This window comes from Protopterus annectens, chromosome 4.part0 (genome assembly GCF_019279795.1).
Source record: "Protopterus annectens isolate FY-2018-M chromosome 4.part0, PAN1.0, whole genome shotgun sequence".
NCBI lineage: Eukaryota > Metazoa > Chordata > Ceratodontiformes > Protopteridae > Protopterus > Protopterus annectens.
In genome coordinates this window covers 50,263,134-50,284,964 of record NC_056733.1, presented here as the reverse complement: position 1 = coordinate 50,284,964, position 21,831 = coordinate 50,263,134, and the positions used below count along the sequence as shown (strand labels likewise).

At 36.6% G+C, this 21,831-nt stretch overlaps 1 protein-coding gene across 1 annotated transcript in view; it reads left to right on the top strand.

The window, feature by feature from the left end:
• CARD14 (caspase recruitment domain family member 14) overlaps positions 1-21,831 on the top strand; it is a 186,298-nt gene that overhangs the window by 65,490 nt on the left and 98,977 nt on the right. Inside the window, exons 6-8 of the mRNA XM_044068083.1 lie at positions 7,070-7,189; positions 8,927-9,052; positions 15,951-16,100. Coding sequence (XP_043924018.1) covers positions 7,070-7,189; positions 8,927-9,052; positions 15,951-16,100 — 396 coding nt within the window. The remainder of the gene's footprint in view (positions 1-7,069; positions 7,190-8,926; positions 9,053-15,950; positions 16,101-21,831) is intronic.

The following is a 21,831-nucleotide window of genomic DNA, read 5'->3' as shown; positions in this document are numbered from 1 at the left end:
CACAACCACACACTTGCACATGCATATGTATGTACACATATATGCACAGGTGCTCTCTTAGTCAAATTAAGCACCATTAATGTATTGACACTACAAACACATGCCCACATGAATGAAATCAGACATATATTTACACACACATATACACCCGCAGACATATGGATACACTGACGTGTGCACACATGCTCACACATGTACGTGTACTCACCCACAAAACACACAAATTCCTGCACTGCTGTCCAAACACAAGCATACGTGCACCCATGTATATACATAGATACACAACACACACACACACACACACACACACACACACACACACACACACCAAAACACATGCATGAGCATGCATCCTGTGCCATGGAAAGATACGTACACACCCATACATGCTAAATTCTGAAGCAGTCAGAAGGTCTGCAGTATTTGAAACTACAGTGGTCTGTACGTCTAGACGCTGTGTGAAACACAAAAATGAAAAACACAGCCTTAGTTTTACTTATTTATTTTGTTTTTGATATTGGACAACTCTCAGAAAACAATAGTTAAGTTTTGTAAGGGGAATTGTAGAACTAAAAATGTTATATATTTAGCCAAGTGTTCCACATGTTCATGTTATTATGTTGGGATGACATCTAGATGCTTAAGAAATAGAATCTATGAGCATTATTATAGAATAAAAAGGCAAGATGTGAATAATGCCCTATGGAGACATTGTGAAGCTAATAAAGAATGTAGGACGTTTGAGTTTGGTATACTTGAACAGGTCCAAGTGAATCCTAGGGGAGGTAATATAAAGAAGAAATTATTAGAAAAAGAGACCCGTTGGCAAATTAAATTGAATGCTTCAGAATATCCAGGGCTAAATGAATACATCTCTATAAAACCTATATTAGATAGACAATAGGGTACAAGTCTAACCCTTGAACGTACTTGTCATTTAAATAATTATATTAACATTGAGGTGAAGTATGAATAAAATTATTTTAAAGTTTTTTTAGTATAAAATAAAGTAGGAGGTAGTGGCAATAAATAAATATGAAATTAAGTTTTTAAAATTCAGGTGTATTGTACACATTTTAGGAGATTGTGTTATGAAAGTTACTACATGCATATGAAATAATTATTTTTTAAAATATTATATTTTTAAACATAAGTAGATAGGTTCATATTGAGGGAATCCAGCACTGTGCACTTTAAATTTTGATGATTTCAATGTAATAGGTTTAATTATGTGATTATTCAATTATGACATGTTAATTGATGAAAGGAGATACTATATAAAAAGGGAAGTAACAATTGTGTAAGTGGTTCTGATGAAATCTACGGCAGTAGATGAAAGCGCTTAACCAGATATTGTTTTATGTGATTTTATGCGTACAAATTAAAGAGAAGAGTTATTCATTGCCACGTGCCAGTGCGATTTTTATTTATACTGGGACTGTTGTTCTGCCTCTAAGGATGTTACATATCTGTAAGGTCTAACAGCACTGCACATGTTACATACCATGAGCTGCCTGAGTATTACAGGGAGTCTGTTGTACTGTTATGTTGCATAACTAACATGATGAAATATGGACCAGCTTGGTACTTAAAGCATCATTTCTTTTTCTGTATGATAACTGCAGTATATCATAAATTCAGTTTGGTCACATCTCCTGCCAAACAGAATATATATCAATCCCTTATCCTTTTTTATACATTCATCATATAGCTTTGGAGAAGGTGGCATTATTTTTAGCAGTGATCCATTCTGCCTTTTCTTCTAGTCTTCAGTTAGGCTCAAAGAGGGTTCCAGTGCAAAGTGCAAAGAATTGAAGAAAACAAAAAAATTCAAAAACATTACACAAAATAATATGTGAGAAATACCTTTGCATTAATGAAAGACTGAGTAAGACAGTAGATGCAGTGATTTTCAGTAAGCACCAGGGTACTCACACTTATATAACAAAACTGTGCCTCCAGTTAGTCTAAGTTCACAGAGCATGTCCCCAATCCCCCACCCTATGTTTCATTGACATTCTCCTGTTCCTGACCCACACCTGAGATACCACATATTCATTTAAAAGCGTTATTGGATAATGCACAGTTCACAAAAGATGTAAACATTAATTTATTGATAGAACTTATTAAGGTCCCAGAGTAGTTTATTTTAGTAAGCAGGAAGTCTTAGATGGTGCAGTATCCTCCATGATATGAAATTAAGGTTTATTCAAAACAGATAAAACAAGTAAGATTTGAAAAATTGCATTGTAATAAACTGTACCAAGTTCCTCTATATTCCCAATCTTTGTCTCTTTCTAGGATACCTTAGTGTCTGTTCATGTGCTTGTTAAATCCACCAGCACCCTGTCCTTGCTGATAGGCTTGTCCTTTCATGTAGAGTTGCTTCCTCCCATTTTTTCAAAGCTTTTTCTCACTTTATACTGTGTGACTTCTGTCCTTTGAGCTATATTCCCTTTCATAGGCATTTTCCTGCATATTTGGCAATGTGATACTCGATAACACTTGTAGAAAACGCCCCAGCATTTATACAAGAGAAACGGAAACTGTCTGGCTGACTACTTCTGGTAGCTCTGGAGAGTAAACAGAAATGCAGGCACTGACAAGCCTGTCATACCTTGTTTTACCACAAGTGGCCACTGTGTCAGTGATCTGTTTGTTCACATGTTCCAGCAGAGATTCTGCTAGACTAACCACAATAATAATTCAACTACTCAAATTATTGCTTGCATTCACTCTCAGAGAAACTGTGGTCTGAAAAATAGACTCATTTTTAGTTTTGACTCATTCAAATATTTTTCCACTTTGGTATGTCCTATGTCTGATGCGTTTTGGGGTAGCCATCTTATCTGTATGAGTAATTGTATCACTGTTTATTAAATGGTGATGAAATACACTCTATTTATTGTCTGCTTGTCTATTTATTTATTTTACATTTGCTAACTGGTTGGGTGAGCTGGTCAACTGATCCTTTTGAGCCACATTCTGGGCCAGAGGCACAAAACAGTTCAACAAACATCAACAGTGAGGAACAAATAATTCAAAACGTTAATACAATTCATGTATGCATAATATTCAAGTTTTTTCAAAATAATTTTTTTTATTTTTTTTTTTAAAAAAAAAAAGGTGAGTAAACAAAACCATGCATATACATAAAAGTACAGGCAATGAATACGCACAAAAATTAAATACATGGATGCTTGTGACCTTGTTATAAAGAGAGATGAACATAAGAACATATTTAACATGAACAAGGAGAAGACTACAGCTTCTTGAATTATGCATAGTATACAAATTAACAACAAAAACCCAAAGGGAACAATATATACAGTGCTACCAGTACTAAAAAAAAAAAACAAACAGTGTCAGTACGTTAAAACTACCTATTAACACCCTACTTGTACTTTGCAGTAGTAGAGAGTGGCCCCATAAATAAAGAAAGAGAGTATAGGGGAAGGTTTGTAGGAAAGCCCGCATTTAGTCGCACAGGATTATTTCAAATAGGCTTTTCCAAAGTTTACTGTAATAGGCTCTCTTCCTTGGTCCATATATGATGAATTTCTGAGCCGAGATATATTTGGTGGCCATGACCTTGAATCCCCGCCAGCACAATTTGGTCCGATCTAACCAGTTATATGTGATGTAAAGTTTTATGAGGGAACACATCGTGATTAAGATGTGAAGATGAAATTTAGGCAGGCCCGGGGGAGGTATATTTAGTATAACCGTATCCCATGAGAGAGTGGAGCTATAGTAACCCATTTTTTTGAGACGCACTTTGAGAGAACACCATAATTTATGGGAATTCTTGCAGTGCCACATAATATGTAGTAAGTCAGCTCTCACACCTGGACAGCACGAACAAAAATAATATTCAAGTTTTAATGAAAGGCATGGACAGTAACTATTAAAGTTAGCAGCAGCTGGTATGCTGAAAGCAGTTTGCCCATATCCAGAACATTGTTTTTGTTGTCTATAACTCTACAGCTTAAGTTTAAATCTGTGTCCTTGCCTAAGAAATTCTTTACCCACTGAATCCCTTTTAAAACAACTGTGGCTCTTTGTTTAGGCAGTGTTAAGTTTCTTATTGGGTGATCCCAGAAATGAGCAAACATCTGCAATGTTAAGTTTCTCTATTGGGTGATCCCAGCAATGAACAAATCATTGTTGTTCACAATTGTGCAACTAAAGTAAATACTTTTTTTAATGTTGGTATTTTAGCACTGACACAGTGAGGTTTCCAAATCAGAAGTTAATGAAAAATATACCTTAGCATATAAATTGTTTACTTGAGGAGAGGCCAAGAACTGTTGAAACACTATGGTCTTAGGCACTCGTTCAGTCAACAAGTTTTTCTGGGCAATTTCATAAACATTTCAACTAATGAAAATATAGGCTTTGTAGAGCCAAGTAATATTGTTTATAGACTCATAGGTTCATAGGTTGCTACTAGGCTATGCAAGCCTAGCCATAACAATTCCCTGGATATTTCTTCCCACAATATTTACTTCTCTGGTCCCCTGTCTAGCAGGGCGACTGACATGATCCCCAGGGTGAATTTCCTATCTCCCATCCAATCATCAAGGTTCCTTCTGAAGAGGGCCAATGAGGCGCTCTGCTTGACATGTATGGGCAGTCTATTCCAGAGTATGGGGAGTCTCTGGGTCAGGTCTCTGGTTCAATAAAGGATGTGTGACCATCAATTTAGACTTATTGATAGGATCACTCCTTCCCTATCTTAAAAGACCTTATCTCATACATTAAATTCAGACCTCAATTTAAGGCCCAACTGATCAATCAAAGCCTCTGGAAATGCTTCATCTCAGGCCACATTGCCTAACCTTGCAACATGCTCTTCCTGCTTCTACCTGGATACTGTACCTACACCTCAGCTGTAGTATGCATCACATTTACTTTGTGTATGACATTCCTTGTCCTCAGCATTAAATACATCTGGGTTCAGATATTATTGCGTTTGCCATCTGTTTCTTATCTACCTGGCATGGGCCTGAAGTTGGTCATTTTTGATCAGTGTCCTACCCCAGTAAACAAACAGTATCACCATTTTCCATTTTACTCCTAATTCATTCATTTAACAATCTGTCTCAAATAGTAGCATAACCATCGTATAAATAAGTGTTAATTATTTTGTATCCCATGATATAAAATGCCGACAGCAGTCAGTGCTACAATGCCCCTGTGGAAATCCCTATATAGCTACTGAGGGCAGGATTAAATGTAATATGTTCTATACAGTTTGGTACTCAAGATAGAATATTAGTTTTAATGCATAGTTTACTTACGACACAAAGTAATTACATCCACCACCTATTTGCTTATTTTTAGACTAATTTTGTTGCTAAAGATACAAGTACATTTTTCAGGAATGATATGCCATCTTTAATTTGGTTAAGTGTTTTGCTTACAGTTCTACTATATGTAAAGTGTGAATTTATCAAACCCATATCTAGACAATACTGCTAATTAGCAGACTATGGCCTCATTTCTTTATGGTATTCTTCCACTCTAATCTGTTTAAAATATCTGCCATTTGATTTATAAATTTGTTAATAACAACATTATGTATCATTTGATGTATGCGTTCTTATTGTCTTTGGCTTGGGTCTTCATAGCAGCACACTACTAACAGACCAACAAACAAATAAATAAATTAGAGGTATGTGCATGCCTATTTATTATGTATTGTTGTGCTGTTGGTATGTAGTTGTTGTCATAGACTGAAAAAAAAGAAAAATAAATGACATTCTGGACCTGACTGTTAGTCCTCTGACATTGATGCTGCTAAGTGATTTTGTTTTGAGATTCTGCCTGATGTTTCCATATTAAGGCTTGATAGAGTGCATATACTCATGCTACTCAGGAAAAGTTACTTAATTCACATTATCCAACCTGTTAGTCATAGCGAGGTAGAATCATAGCTATAACCTGTCTTCCCAGCTGAAAAAGATCCCAACTTAATGGGTAGGTTGGGGTCAATCAAATAAGAAACAGTGTGTGGCATTCTGGTTTTAACTGCATTATATTCTAGTATTAAATGTTTATTAACATTTCACGATTCTGCCGTTTAAGAAGCTGCTGAGGTTAATAAAGTCACCAGGCAACATCAGGAAATGTTAGGCACTCCATTAACCTTAGACCGTCATATTTAATTTTATAATCCATGAAGAAGAAAGCTTACAGAAGATTGTTGTCCTTCATTTTTGCAGTGTTTGTAGAGCTACAAGAAAATGGACAAGTGTACACATTAGCTATACTGCACTGATGCAATATCCACTTGCACCACCAGGGTCCTGAGTTCAAGTAGGGCTTTAGACATCAGATGGCCGGCCTCAGGAAAAAGAATAAGAAACTGTACTCTCACTTTCTCCTCAGGGTGGGAGTTAAGGAAATGAGGGGTCCCTAGCACACTCCCAATTATGATATTTCTAGTAGAAATCAGGAATTATATTCTTTATTTATTAACTGGGAAAATCCACTAATTATATCTCCCTTTTCAGGGTTGATCTGGAAACATTGTATGGTTAATTGACTTACTCAAATTCATACAGCAGGTAAACGGATACCGAAACTATCAACCTATGGGATGCAGACTGAGACTTGTTTGTAGTTCATAGCCTTAATCGTCTACGTTAAGCAGTCAGTCATCTGGCAGAAATACACCAGGGACTATAGAAACAGATCAAGGGACTGGTCTTTTGTGAGACATATCTCTCAGCAATGAGCTCCAGTACATACTCTAGAAACATTGTACTGGTCTGGCTGCCTTCACAAAAAGAATGCTTGCAAGGAAAAAGAACAATCCTGGACCCTTGCCAGTATGAAAGTTATAATCTGTCTGTCAAGAGAAAGAGAGAGTGACTGGATATATCACAGTAGTTCAGGGGACAAAAAAGTTACACTGCCTAAAGAGGCCAGATGTATTTTTATTTGTAGTAAAATAGAGATAAACACAGACAATGTATTTTTATTTTTATTTAAGATATAATTAAATCTAAGTTATTTACCCATTTGTTTTTGTTTTCTTGTGTACATTTATGTGCTTCTGCAGGTCAAAAGTGACATCCTGGAGCATGACCTGGGAGAAGCTATATCAGACAAGCAGGAGTTAATCAAGCGAATACACTCACTGAGGGAAAAAGCTGATGAAGCTGAGTGCCAGAGAAATGAAGTAAGTGTTTAGACCGCTTGACAAAGTGTCCAACCAAGAAAATGATTTACTATTGCTCACCAGTAAACTGAATGCCTCTTCACAAAGAATGTGCAGAAATGTAGCAGCCTTTACATTGTAATATAACTGGCAGTTGTACATTATTAATGCTTGCTATCTACTGTAGTATCCTTTGTCAATATGTGTTACAATTCTGTCTCCTATAGGGCAACAGGCATCATTACAACTGTACATTACATGAAATGTCAACCTTTTGCAGTGTTCTTTTTCTAGTTAGTTCATTTGTGTTTTGTAGTGTGATCTAACTTGGTACAAAATGATAATGAAGAATGTATGTTTTATAAAAGTCTGAATGTGATGTTAAAATTAATCCCCATCTACATGTTTTGTTATTTCATGACTGAGTATTAAACTGCCCCTGGGTCTTCTTAAAACAAGAACATCCTCATTATCTTATTGTAGTCCAACATATATTTAAAAATCTTAGTTTGCTTCATTTTAAATTAATCAAAGAAAGCATCTCTCAGAAATGTATCAACAATTGTCAGAGATATTTACTTTTTGTTTATAAAAATACTTTTGTATACATTTTGTTTCTCCATGGACCTAAGAAGAGTTGAGATGGGAGCATCATTTCAGCTACAGAAAGTGTCTATGTTGTTGTTCTTCTTTCAGCTTTTCCCAGTTAGGGGTCGCCACAGTGGAACTCCGGTCCACTAATGATTGGCAGTAGATTTTTATGGTGCTGAGGTGCCAGCTCAACGCCCAACCTTCAACGAAGGCCATGCCCATTCACGCATGTCTTTCAAAGGCCACTCGACTGCGAGGATGACATGCAGACTCCACACAGAAGGTGCTCCAGTCGAGAATTGAACAGGAGAACCTCTTGCTGTGAGGCGACAACACTACCGCTGCACTACCACGGCTTACAATCATTTTCAAAAATACTAGATTTTTGACAGTATGTCACTTGTATGAAAGTGGACTGGGCTGTGCCATACATGGAGGGAAACCCTCCCTAAACCCCCACCCCACCCAATTTCTCATCAGAGAGATACACGTTTCCCCTAAAAATAATAATTCAGCAGACTGGTTTAAAAATATACAATGAAGGACATATTTAAAATTCACTCAGGCCAACAAACATTACTAACTGCAGTGACCTATAAAGGGTGGATTATAGCTGATACATTGACGTATTAGATGAAAATATATCACCAGCTCCTACTGTCTACTCATAGATAACAGAAGGGTCTGGGTTAGTAATGTAACATTGATTGGAATGACTGAACTTTTGACAAAGACGTTAAAAAAAAAGCATCATAAAGGAGTGTTCCACCAGCAATTCTGCTAAGTATATACTCAACTAGGGTTCCGGCAAAAAGGAAAAGGAGAAACCCACCATTCGGTGGCCTTTTTAAAACAAATCAGATTTTCTTCAAACTGGCCAAACTCAATTTTTATCGAAGTTATCCTGTATGATTCCAACTATTCCCTCGCATGAGCTTAGATAGTGAGCACAGTAAGTTACTCACTTCCAGGCACAGTAGTGTCAGCGAATACAAGCTACTTCTGAAATACTTGCTAATACAGACATGCAGAGATGGGGGTGGCATAAGTGCGAGTGTGAGTGATTAGAAGAGTCTATGTCTGCTTAGATTAGAATAGGAGTAATCAACTGATACAGACATGGCTGACATGTTACTGACTCTTCGCTTCTGTTAACTTTTTTCCCAGTACTTCAAAGAAAAGGAGAACCTGCTCATAAAATGTCAGCAGCTGCAGCTGGACTGCAACCGGTACAAGGAGAAAAACAGTGCATTCCAAATCCAGATATGTGCCCTGCAGAATGAACGTGACATGGTAAGGCATGATGGGATGTGTGACTATGGCTGGTGATATGGGTACAACAGTCTACATGTATCAGCACACCTGTCTGTAGTAGATATAGTGGTGGGGATAGAAAATAATGAAAAGCATCTTTTCTGAGTTACACTTTGTGCCAAATTGGACCACTTAACAGTGCAGCATGGGTCTTAGCATGCAGCTCGCCTGCAGAAATGTTTTAATATGTATACTTTAGTGTAGCACATTGTATAAAATTCATTATGATTGGGTTTAGCTCAAAGCAGTCTAGTACTACAAATCCCAGAATCCTCTAATTATGATTGGTTTTAAGTTAATGTAGTTTAGTACTACAAATACCAGAATCCTCTGCATGCAGCAGCAGTATCCTGCAGTGGGTAAGTTAATACCCACAGTATATTTGTCAGTGTATGCATAACTTGGTCTTTATTAAAAGCCATCTCCATTGATATATACAAATAAAGTCTGACTATGAGCCAAGTGACCCAAGCCAATTAGTGGCTCAGGCATCTGATGGAGCATGAGGGCACAGAGGATTGACAGAGCTTCACTATCTGACTGTACACAGGGGCAGGGTTGGGAGTGCACACCAAAGGTGCACAACCCTGTGATTGGATTCCTGCTAGAGAATAGATTCCTCAAAAGTGCACTATTTTTTTTGTGGGGTGGGGATTTGCCTTATGGGTTATGCCACTTACTGAAATGATACTCCACCACTGACACCTGTTGCACACCAAGCCCTGTGCATGATACTGGGCAACCAGACAGGGAACTGAACAACCCCAATGGTGGACAGTAAACTCCAAAAAAGAGTAGCCCTGAAATAATAAATATTTTAAATGCATGACAGTCAAGTGACCATATGTTTCATATTATACCATTATCAGCTTCATTTGAAGTTTAGATTTACAACAAGAGAAACATATAACTTGTGTTTACTATTCAGTAAGATTGTTTAGCTGAACAGACAATCAGGGACATTTTTTTCTAACTTTCCTCAATGGCGTACAACCTAAATTTTGAACATTAGTTTGGGGGATATGTCTTGTATGAGGATTATTGGAATGTTACTGATCACCATTTGACTAATTGGGTTCTGTTGTCTAAGTCTTGCTGAAATTTTTCACAAATAAACTATTTGTGAATGTATCATCATAAACTAAGTAGAATTATTTTTTACAATACAGTAAATATCATCATGCAATAAGAAAGTAAAAATGACCTATTTTGAAAAATGCATACTGAACCATAGCAAAAATATAAATAATCCGAAAATATGGGAACAGATTTTCAATATTATACTGGCTTAATGTACCGAACTCAGCTAAACCCCTGGACATTTATACCATAAAAGTAAAATTTTATCAGAAATTAATTATTACAAGATATTAGGCCTACTGATAAGCTTTTTCATATGTTCTTTTTTTTTTACTGCTTTTTCTTAACCGATGGAAGCATTCATGTAAATAGTGTACATATGTTGTAGAATTGTTGTTAGAAGCATTATTTGGGAACTATTTGTTTTTTCTTATTTGCTCAAATGTTTGTATGAACAAGTTGAAAATAATAAAAATTATTATTGAAAAAAAAGAAAAATGCATACTGAAGGAACAGGTCTATACTTTATGCTCTGGGCCTTCTGTGCAGTGTTCCCTGTTACTGATACCATTAAATAGTTAAATGTAGCAGTTTGTCTAGCCAATAGGTGCAGCAGTGAGGTATCAGACTGCTGTATTAAAAATATGGGTTCAGCTGGCAGCCCCAATAGCAGAGTATCAAAGAGGAATTAGGACTGTGTGACCAGCTCTGTTATCACGCAGAGTAGTGTAAGGGTCTCCGATATGCAGAAATGACCTGTGTTAGAGGGTGGGGGCTAGGTCTGGCCTTTCTTCTAATAAAAATGTGAGATTCCTGTATAATGGGTCATATATCTGCAGCAAATCCAGGGAAGTGTAAGACTGATGCTCCAATGCACTGCACAGGAGACTAGTACCATCCCAGCAGGGATTATGGGCAAGAATACAAATTCTTATCCCCACTAATATAATGACCACCTAATTACTGAAATGTGTCCCCCTCACCAAAATGAGATGGGTTGCCAGTAAGGCTAACTTCCCCTGAAAAGACAGCTACACCCATCTTTAGGTGATTTCAGCTGCAAATATAATTGTACTAAGAAATAAAAGGGTCATTGGTGAGTGGGGAGATTAATTGGTTGGCAGAGAATGGGCCAGAAATGCAGTGGACATCCTACCAAATTAATGATCCAAGTGTATAAGCTCAGAAAATGTAAAAAATGTGATTTTACTATCAGAACAGTGAATTATGAAACTCATTGCAACACTAGTGAAGTGCTTTTGCAGGAGAGCAGGCCCCCAACAAACCCCTAAAGTGAGGACTGTACTCACACCTGTGCTCAGATATATTATCTCTATGCTAGCTGCATGTCAGAGTAGGGGGCAGGGGCATAATCCAAGGCACCATAACTTCAGCTCTAGTATACAGGTGGTTTAGATAACCAAATTCATAGGTAGTGTCTTAGCATTCCCGAGTTCATAATTAGGGTTTTCAGAGTTACAGTGGGGATCACTTGGGGCTGCCAAACTGTCTTAGGGGTCCTTTAGTCCTCAGAGTCACTGCCTCTTTCTCTAACCAGGTGAAGAAAATATAACTGTGCAAATATGACCTTCCCCACACCAAAATAAAAGTCTGTATGTGTGCTTTTACTGCACTACTGTATGAATAGTGTATGGGTTGTTTTTCTGTGTTTCATATCCACATATATGTATTTTATTAATATTTATTTTTCTGGAAGTCACTTTCCTTTGTGTTCCTCAAAACCCCTTGAAGAGCATAGTTGTACATCATTCCTTCATTCTGTAATAGCCATGTTATTCTACTCACAGCTACAGGCATCCAGAGCTTATCCTAATACTAAATGGAAAGGTTGCCAGTATACCACAGGATAAATACACATTCTCACTCAACACAAACATACCTATGGGTAAACCTAAGTACTGCCAATTCACCTACAAGGTATTGTTAGGCTGCAGAAAGAAGTCAGTGCAGAACTGGAAAAAACAGACAGAATGTGCAAACTACTCACAAAAAAAGAAAGCTAACTGGGACTTGAACCAGTAAACCAAGCACTGGAAGGCAACAAGACTAACTGCCGTATTACTGTGGCACCCTAGCTAGAAATCTGCTTCCATAAATTTAATTTGTTTTGTACAACAATATGCACTTAAACTAAAAAAAAAAATGAGTGTCTACATACAATTATTCCATAACTAGGCATGGTGCATTAGAAATAAATGAATCAAATCTGCACCACTCTTTATAGTTTTATCACTCAAGGTCTTTACCCATTTATGAATGCAAATAGACTGAAGGTTTCATTCATGGTTATATTATTTTTTGAAACTGTAGATCTTTATGCTGGGAAAGAATAAATATATATAGAACTGTAAAGTACTAGCAACTATTCTGCAATTACATTTTTTCTTAGACTGGACCAGTACCTGGCAACAAAAAAAAATTGAATGCAACCCATTATAAAATTGTTATATTTGTATTGTGCAACAATAGCCACATCTCGAGTGCAATGAAAATGCAACATTAATTAAGTCATTCATTCATTTATATATTTATTGGTTGATTGATTGCTTTTGTTTACCAGGAAAGCTCAACGAGGCAAAGTCCCTTTTCTGTGGAGACCTGAGGAGAAAAGTTTCACACTACATAGATTTTGAATAAGTTAACAGAAAAATATATTAGAAACACTCAAGATTGTATAACTTATCAGGTGATTAATATGTTGGCTAGACTATATAGTATGTTAAGCTCAAACATCTATAGAACATAGTGTATATATCATGTAAAACTCACATCAGTAGAACACGTGACATTATTTTACAGCATAAATACCTACTCCCTCTGTAATATTAGCACACAGCCAGCAAATAAGGCATATGCTTATTTTATCCATCCTGGGTATTTAAGCCATGGTGACTAATAAACAGCTTCAACAAGGTGAGATTTCAATGACTTCTCAGCAAAGATTTGGAATCTGATGAAACTGCTATCAGCGAGTTGACAAGCTACTGGAGAAATACAGTAAGCCAGTTATCAGAGTTAAAATAGAAAATACTAAAAAAAAAAATAATAGGTGGAGAAAACAGAAAGCAAAAGAAGAGTGTATTTGCATTTCAGTCACTTCTTGAAACCTAAATTATCCTTAGATGTTAAAGTATGACTCTGTCATGTAATAACTAGGACCCAAAACTCTCATATCACACTGAGGCTAGACAGATATTTTGGTAAATGTTATTTTTATGTTAATCTTAATCTGATGAACAATATCCTGTCCATTCTTTTAGACATACAAACGATGTCATACTGACATTTAGCAATGCTAGCCTGTCTTCCCCATTTGCCCACAAATCCTAATGACAGCAGTGGTATATTCTTCCTCCAAAATGAACAGTAGCTATCTTGGTTGGTTCACCCAGCTGGTCTCCAGTAGAGCTTGTACTTTGTTAGGTACTTGCTCTAGGTAATTTGTTAGGTACTTACTCCAGGTACTTGTACTTGTTAGGTACTTGTTATGTAATTGCTCTAAGTATTTGTTAAGTACTTGTACTAGGTACTTGTTAGGTACATGCTCTAGGTACTTGTTAGATATTTGTTCTAGGTACTTGTTAGGTACTTGCTCTAGGTACTTGTTAGGTATTTGTTCTAGGTACTTGTTAGGTACTTGCTCTAGGTACTTGTTAGGTATTTGTTCTAGGTACTTGTTAGGTACTTGCTCTAGGTACTTGTTAGGTACTTGCTCTAGGTACTTGTACTTGTTATCAACTTGTTCTAGGTACTTCTTCAGGGTACTTTGTTAGGTATTTGCTCTAGGTACTTGTACTTGTTAGGTACTTGTTAGGCAATTGCTCTAGGTACTTGTTAAGTACTTGTACTAGATACTTGTTAGGTACATGCTCTAGGTACTTGTTAGGTATTTGTTCTAGGTACTTGTTAGGTACTTGCTCTAGGTGCTTGTTAGGTACTTGCTCTAGGCACTTGTTAGGTACTTGCTGTAGGTACTTGTACTTGTTAGCAACTTGTTCTAGGTACTTCTTCAAGGTACTTTGTTAGGTACTTGCTCTAGGTACTTGTACTTGTTAGGTACTTGCTCTAGGTACTTGTACTTGTTAGGTACCTGCTCTAGGTACTTGTACTTGTTAGGTACTTTCTATAGGTACTTGTTAGATACTTTCCCTAATGTTCAAATTTCTAACAGAGCACCACCCCTCTTCCTAGCACTACTGAGCATAATGACACACAGGCATGGTATGTTACATGCCACAGACATGGTATGTTACATGTACTCTGCATGATAATAACTGTCATGCCTTCCTTTGTTCTGTTCAGCCATTGCTGCATTTCTTATGTTTCAAGAAATGGTCAAGTAATATAGCCAGAATTCTTCTATACCCCTTCCCCTAGCCTTCTCGCACCCCACCATAAAATGACAAAAGTACCATGTGATAGCTGCAGAAATGAACACCTGCAATAATTCTCAATCCCTGGAAAATGGATAACAGAGCACTGGCTTTAAAACATTTTAACTAAATTAGAAGAAAGGTTGTGCTCTGATTTTATGTCACAATACATATGTAGGTACCAGTCCTTATGCAGCTGCTGAAAAGAATTTATTTATATAAACTTAGTTCAGTAAGGTAATAGCATCTATATTCTAAAACATTCTTAACTCCAGCAAGAACTTCTTTACATTAGTAAAACTACTATACAACAAACTCTACATATGACAAAATGATAACAAACACTATACAACTATATTACCATAAAGCATCAACCTTCACAGGGCAGCTGAAAGAAAGAAATGCAGAGGGGACCACTTATATGTATATACAAAACAAAAATAATTAAAAAGAATTGTACTCTCATAAAATAAGTATAACAAAAATTGTTCAGGAGATAAGTATAATTAACCATTTGAAGTATCTGCATGTCAGCTCATTATTCAATTGACATCTGTACAAAGTATTATTCTTCAGTAAGGCCTCCCTTATCCTTAACTGGTTTTGACATCTTGGTAAAACCATTTAAAAAAGGATTAATAACAGTTTTAAATGTTTATTGTTAGTCTGTTGTGGCATTGTTAAATTTCTATAAATTAAGGATGCACACTGGGAAATGTAGTGTTTTGCCTAAATCATAGCAGATTTAAGGTAAGCGTGGGAACGCTGGTAAGTTTGCAGTAAAAAGTTAAACAGCCAGATATATTATTAGATACCTGATTGTGACAATGCATATAAGACAAAGCAAACTTCTTCTTCTTCTGGCTTTTCCCGGTTAGGGGTCGCCACAGCAGATCACCTGTCCTCTCATGATTGGCAGTGGAGGTTTATGGTATCGAGTTGCCAGCCTGGTACCCAACCTTACACAGAAGGCACACACTCACACCTAGGACCAATTTAGAGTGTCCAATCCACCTACTGCATGTCTTTGGGAGGAAACCGGAGCACCCGGAGGAAACTCACATGACCACAGGGAGGGCATGCAGACTCCACACAGAAGGCAGCCCAGCCGAGAATCGAACCGGAGAACCTCTTGCTGTGAGGTGGCAACGCGAACCGCTGCACCACCATGGCCACCCATAAGACAAAACAAACTAGTGGAGAGAAATAACCAGGTTATTGAAAGATAATACAAGTAAATAAAAAAATGCACATAAAGCATTTATAATAAACATTGTTACCTGATTACTGTTTTATCTAAACTGCATATGATTCTGTACATTACTAAAGAAATTGTTTTCTGTCACTGACTGCAGTTATAGCCAAATTCAAGTAAAAATAATTATTTTATTTTTATTTGGCAGGCATTAAGTGCAAGGGATGAGGCTCAGAAGCAGAGTGCCTTAAGTATGAGTGAAAAGGACGCCCTACGCCAAGAGATTATCACATTGACAGATAAGACCCATGAGCTTCAGGCAACAATCAGCAAATTGGAAACAGAACTGAAAATCAGGGTGAGAAGTTATTTTTTTCTTAGGGATCTAAGAGTGACTTGTTTTCTCAGACATTTAGTCTAAGCATTGTGATTAAGTACAGGCTGACTTCTGTTTAAGCACTAAGATTACAGATGCTCTGATTTGATTCTAAGCATTGTGGTTAGGTATGCTCTGATTTTATTCTAAGCACTTTATTATTTGTGCTCTGACTTCCGTCTAAGCACTGTGATTTTGTATGCTGTGACTATGACCTAAGTATTGTTATTATGCATGTTCTGATTTGGGGTTATGTTCTGACTTCAGTACACAAACTGATTATTCTCTAACTTTGGTCTAAGCACTATGATATTGTATGCTGTGACTATGACCTAAGCATTGTTATTACGCATGTGACTATGACCTAAGCATTGTTATTACGCATGTTCTGATTTGGGGTTATGTTCTGACTTCAGTACACAAACTGATTATTCTCTAACTTTGGTCTAAGCACTATGATATTGTATGCTGTGACTATGACCTAAGCATTGTTATTACGCATGTGACTATGACCTAAGCATTGTTATTACGCATGTTCTGATTTGGGGTTATGTTCTGACTTCAGTACACAAACTGATTATTCTCTAACTTTGGTCTAAGCACTATGATATTGTATGCTGTGACTATGACCTAAGCATTGTTATTACGCACGTTCTGATTTGGGGTTATGTTCTGACTTCAGTACACAAACTGATTATTCTCTAACTTTGGTCTGAGCACTATGATATTGTATGCTGTGACTATGACCTAAGCATTGTTATTATGCATGTTCTGATTTGGGGTTATGTTCTGACTTCAGTACACAAACTGATTATTCTCCAACTTTGGTCTAAGCACTATGATATTGTATGCTGTGACTATGACCTAAGTATTGTTATTACGCATGTTCTGATTTGGGGTTATGTTCTGACTTCAGTACACAAACTGATTATTCTCTAACTTTGGTCTGAGCACTATGATATTGTATGCTGTGACTATGACCTAAGCATTGTTATTACGCATGTTCTGATTTGGGGTTATGTTCTGACTTCAGTACACAAACTGATTATTCTCTAACTTTGGTCTGAGCACTATGATTTTGTATGACATGGGTCTAAGTAGTGTGATTATGTATTCTCTGATTTGATTCTAAGCAATTTGATTATGTAACCTCTAATTTCATTCTAAGTGCTGTGATTATGTATGCTGCAATGTGATTGTGTATAACATGATTTAGGTCTACGCATAATGATTAAGTATGCTCTGACTTTGGTATAAGCACTATGACTATGTATGACCTGATTTCATTCTAAGCACTTGAGCTATGTATGCTCAGATTTTATTTTAAACACTGTGATTAAATATGCTCTGATTTTGGTCTAAGCGTTGTGATTATGTATAGGTTCATAGGTTCATAGATTAGTACTAGGCTAACTGCCTTTGTGGGCCATTTTAAGCCTAGCCATTTACCCCATGTGAGAATCAAACCCTGAACCTTTGCTTTATAAGGCAAATACCTTAACCATTATGCCAACCTCCCACCCGCAACGTTCTGATTTCATTCTTAGCAGTGGCACTGTATGCTCTGATTCTGGTCTAAGGACTGTGATTATGCATGCCCTGATTTCCTTCTAAGCATTGTGATTATGCAGGCTCTGATTTCATTTTAAACACTGTGATTAAATATGCTCTGAATTGGGCCTAAGCACTATGGTTATGTATGCCCTGATTTTTGTCTAAGCATTGTGATTATGTGTACTCTGATTTTGGTCTAAGCACCATGATTATGTACGCCTCGATATCATTCTAAGCACTGTGGATAAGTATGTTTTGATTTCATTCTAAACACTGTGATTGCATATGCTTTGGTTTGGGTCTAAGCTGAGTATATATGCTCTGATTTCATTCTCAGCACTGTGATTATGTATGTTCTGATTTCATTGTAAGCACCGTGATTATATATTCTCTGAGTCTGATACTAATAATTATTCACCTGCTGGTGCAAACTTAACTGATGGTGCTGTGACCTTTAACATTTTTACATAGTGCAATACTGTTACAAGTGGCCTAATAGTTACCCTACAGCACTATCTCATAGCCCATTAATGGGCACTGATGCAGTCAGTAAAGCAGTAGCCACAGTGTAGTGCTTAGTATACTGCTGGATTCTCCTGGGCCTGGAACAATGTTCTGTTCTACCTTGTAGCTGAATCCTTGTTCCCAGCATCATTACATCTCTCTAATTTTGTTACTGTGCTTCTGCAGCATGATATAAGGAGAAAATATACTGCATTTGTGCAGCACTACATGAAGAATACTTACTGTATTCTTGCAATGCTGTGTGAGGGGAATGTTTATTGGATTCCTACACCATGATGTCAGGGGAGTGCCAGGTTATTTATTTATTTGACATTTGTTAACTGGGTTAATCCATCTGTGCATGTACCCTTTTTCAGCAGTGCCCCGGGGGGAAAGTCCTCAAAATAACATTATACAGAATTATGTAAAATTACACAAGAAATATAAAAATTAGCTAAAGAGCAACAAGTCAGCAGATCAACCATTTACAGAGCAGTTATAACAAAATAAAATAGTGGCATTAACACACTGTATTAGAAGGAGCTTCAAGGACAAAATTGAAGCAGGCAAGATATTTGAAGTAGAGAAGATCTAATTTAAGTAGTGATGCAGTGTTGTGAGTATCTTTCATAATTAAGAACCAAGAAGGGATAGAATAAGAAAAAGGAGTTACTGTTAAAAAGTGAGTACAGGTAAGCAAAGATGAAGGTGAAGGAGAAAACGTGATTATGTGAACAAACAAAATAAGGAGTTAGTCAAGTATAAGAAGAAAGGGAAGAAAAAAGAAGTAAGAGGTTAAAGAAGAGAAAGCAAGAAATAAATGTAGATAAGTGAAGCAGAGATCTGAGGAGTAAGGTAGAGAAAATAATAGTAAGTTAATAAAGTACACAGACCAATCAGAGTGATTCACATGAGTAAGGGGGTGGAGCTAGTATAAGTTAATAAAGTACACAGAACAATTAGAGTGATTCACATGAGTAAGGGGGTGGAGCTAGTATAAGTTAATAAAGTACACAGAACAATTAGAGTGATTCACATGAGTAAGGGGTGGAGCTAGTATAAGTTAATAAAGTACATAGAACAATTAGAGTGATTCACATGAGTAAGGGGATGCAGCTAGTATAAGTTAATAAAGTGCACAGAACAATTAGAATGATTCACATGAGTAAGGGGATGGAGCTAGTATAAGTTAATAAAGTGCACAGAACAATTAGAATGATTCACATGAATAAGGGGATGGAGCTAGTATAAGTTAATAAAGTGCACAGAACAATTAGAGTGATTCACATGAGTAAGGGGATGGAGCTAGTATAAGTTAATAAAGTACACAGAACAATTAGAGTGATTCACATGAGTAAGGGGGTGGAGCTAGTATAAGTTAATAAAGTACACAGAACAATTAGAGTGATTCACATGAGTAAGGGGATGGAGCTAGTATAAGTTAATAAAGTATACAGAACAATTACAGTGATTCACATGAGTAAGGGGATGGAGCTAGTATAAGTTAATAAAGTACACAGAACAATTACAGTGATTCCCATGAGTAAGGGGATGGAGCTAGTATAAGTTAATAAAGTGCACAGAACAATTAGAGTGATTCACATGAGTAAGGGGATGGAGCTAGTATAAGTTAATAAAGTACACAGAACAATTAGAGTGATTCACATGAGTAAGGGGGTGGAGCTAGTATAAGTTAATAAAGTACACAGAACAATTAGAGTGATTCACATGAGTAAGGGGATGGAGCTAGTATAAGTTAATAAAGTATACAGAACAATTACAGTGATTCACATGAGTAAGGGGATGGAGCTAGTATAAGTTAATAAAGTACACAGAACAATTACAGTGATTCCCATGAGTAAGGGGATGGAGCTAGTATAAGTTAATAAAGTACACAGAACAATTAGAGTGATTCCCATGAGTAAGGGGATGGAGCTAGTATAAGTTAATAAAGTACACAGAACAATTAGAGTGATTCATATGAGTAAGGGGATGGAGCTAGTATAAGTTAATAAAGTACACAGAACAATTAGAGTGATTCACATGAGTAAGGGGATGGAGCTAGTATAAGTTAATAAAGTACACAGAACAATTAGAGTGATTCACATGAGTAAGGGGATGGAGCTGGTATAAGTTAATAAAGTATACAGAACAATTACAGTGATTCCCATGAGTAAGGGGGTGGAGCTAGTATAAGTTAATAAAGTACACAGAACAATTAGAGTGATTCACATGAGTAAGGGGATGGAGCTGGTATAAGTTAATAAAGTATACAGAACAATTACAGTGATTCCCATGAGTAAGGGGATGGAGCTGGTATAAGTTAATAAAGTACACAGAACAATTAGAGTGATTCACATGAGTAAGGGGATGGAGCTAGTATAAGTTAATAAAGTATACAGAACAATTAGAGTGATTCACATGAGTAAGGGGATGGAGCTAGTATAAATTAATAAAGTACACAGAACAATTAGAGTGATTCCCATGAGTAAGGGGATGGAGCTAGTATAAGTTAATAAAATACACAGAAAAATTGGAATGATTCACATGAGTAAGGGGATGGAGCTAGTATAAGTTAATAAAGTACACAGAACAATTAGAGTGATTCACATGAGTAAGGGGATGGAGCTAGTATAAGTTAATAAAGTACACAGAACAATTAGAGTGATTCCCATGAGTAAGGGGATGGAGCTAGTATAAGTTAATAAAGTACACAGAACAATTAGAGTGATTCACATGAGTAAGGGGGTGGAGCTAGTATAAGTTAATAAAGTACACAGAACAATTAGAGTGATTCACATGAGTAAGGGGATGGAGCTAGTATAAGTTAATAAAGTACACAGAACAATTAGAGTGATTCACATGAGTAAGGGGATGGAGCTAGTATAAGTTAATAAAGTACACAGAACAATTAGAGTGATTCCCATGAGTAAGGGGATGGAGCTAGTATAAGTTAATAAAGTACACAGAACAATTAGAGTGATTCACATGAGTAAGGGGTGGAGCTAGTATAAGTTAATAAAGTACACAGAACAATTAGAGTGATTCACATGAGTAAGGGGATGGAGCTAGTATAAGTTAATAAAGTACACAGAACAATTAGAGTGATTCACATGAGTAAGGGATGGAGCTAGTATAAGTTAATAAAGTACACAGAACAATTAGAGTGATTCCCATGAGTAAGGGGATGGAGCTAGTATAAGTTAATAAAGTACACAGAACAATTAGAGTGATTCACATGAGTAAGGGGGTGGAGCTAGTATAAGTTAATAAAGTACACAGAACAATTAGAGTGATTCACATGAGTAAGGGATGGAGCTAGTATAAGTTAATAAAGTACACAGAACAATTAGAGTGATTCACATGAGTAAGGGGATGGAGCTAGTATAAGTTAATAAAGTACACAGAACAATTAGAGTGATTCCCATGAGTAAGGGGATGGAGCTAGTATAAGTTAATAAAGTACACAGAACAATTAGAGTGATTCACATGAGTAAGGGGGTGGAGCTAGTATAAGTTAATAAAGTATACAGAACAATTAGAGTGATTCACATGAGTAAGGGGATGGAGCTAGTATAATTTAATAAAGTACACAGAACAATTAGAGTGATTCACATGAGTAAGGGGATGGAGCTAGTAGAGTAGAAAAGGAGTG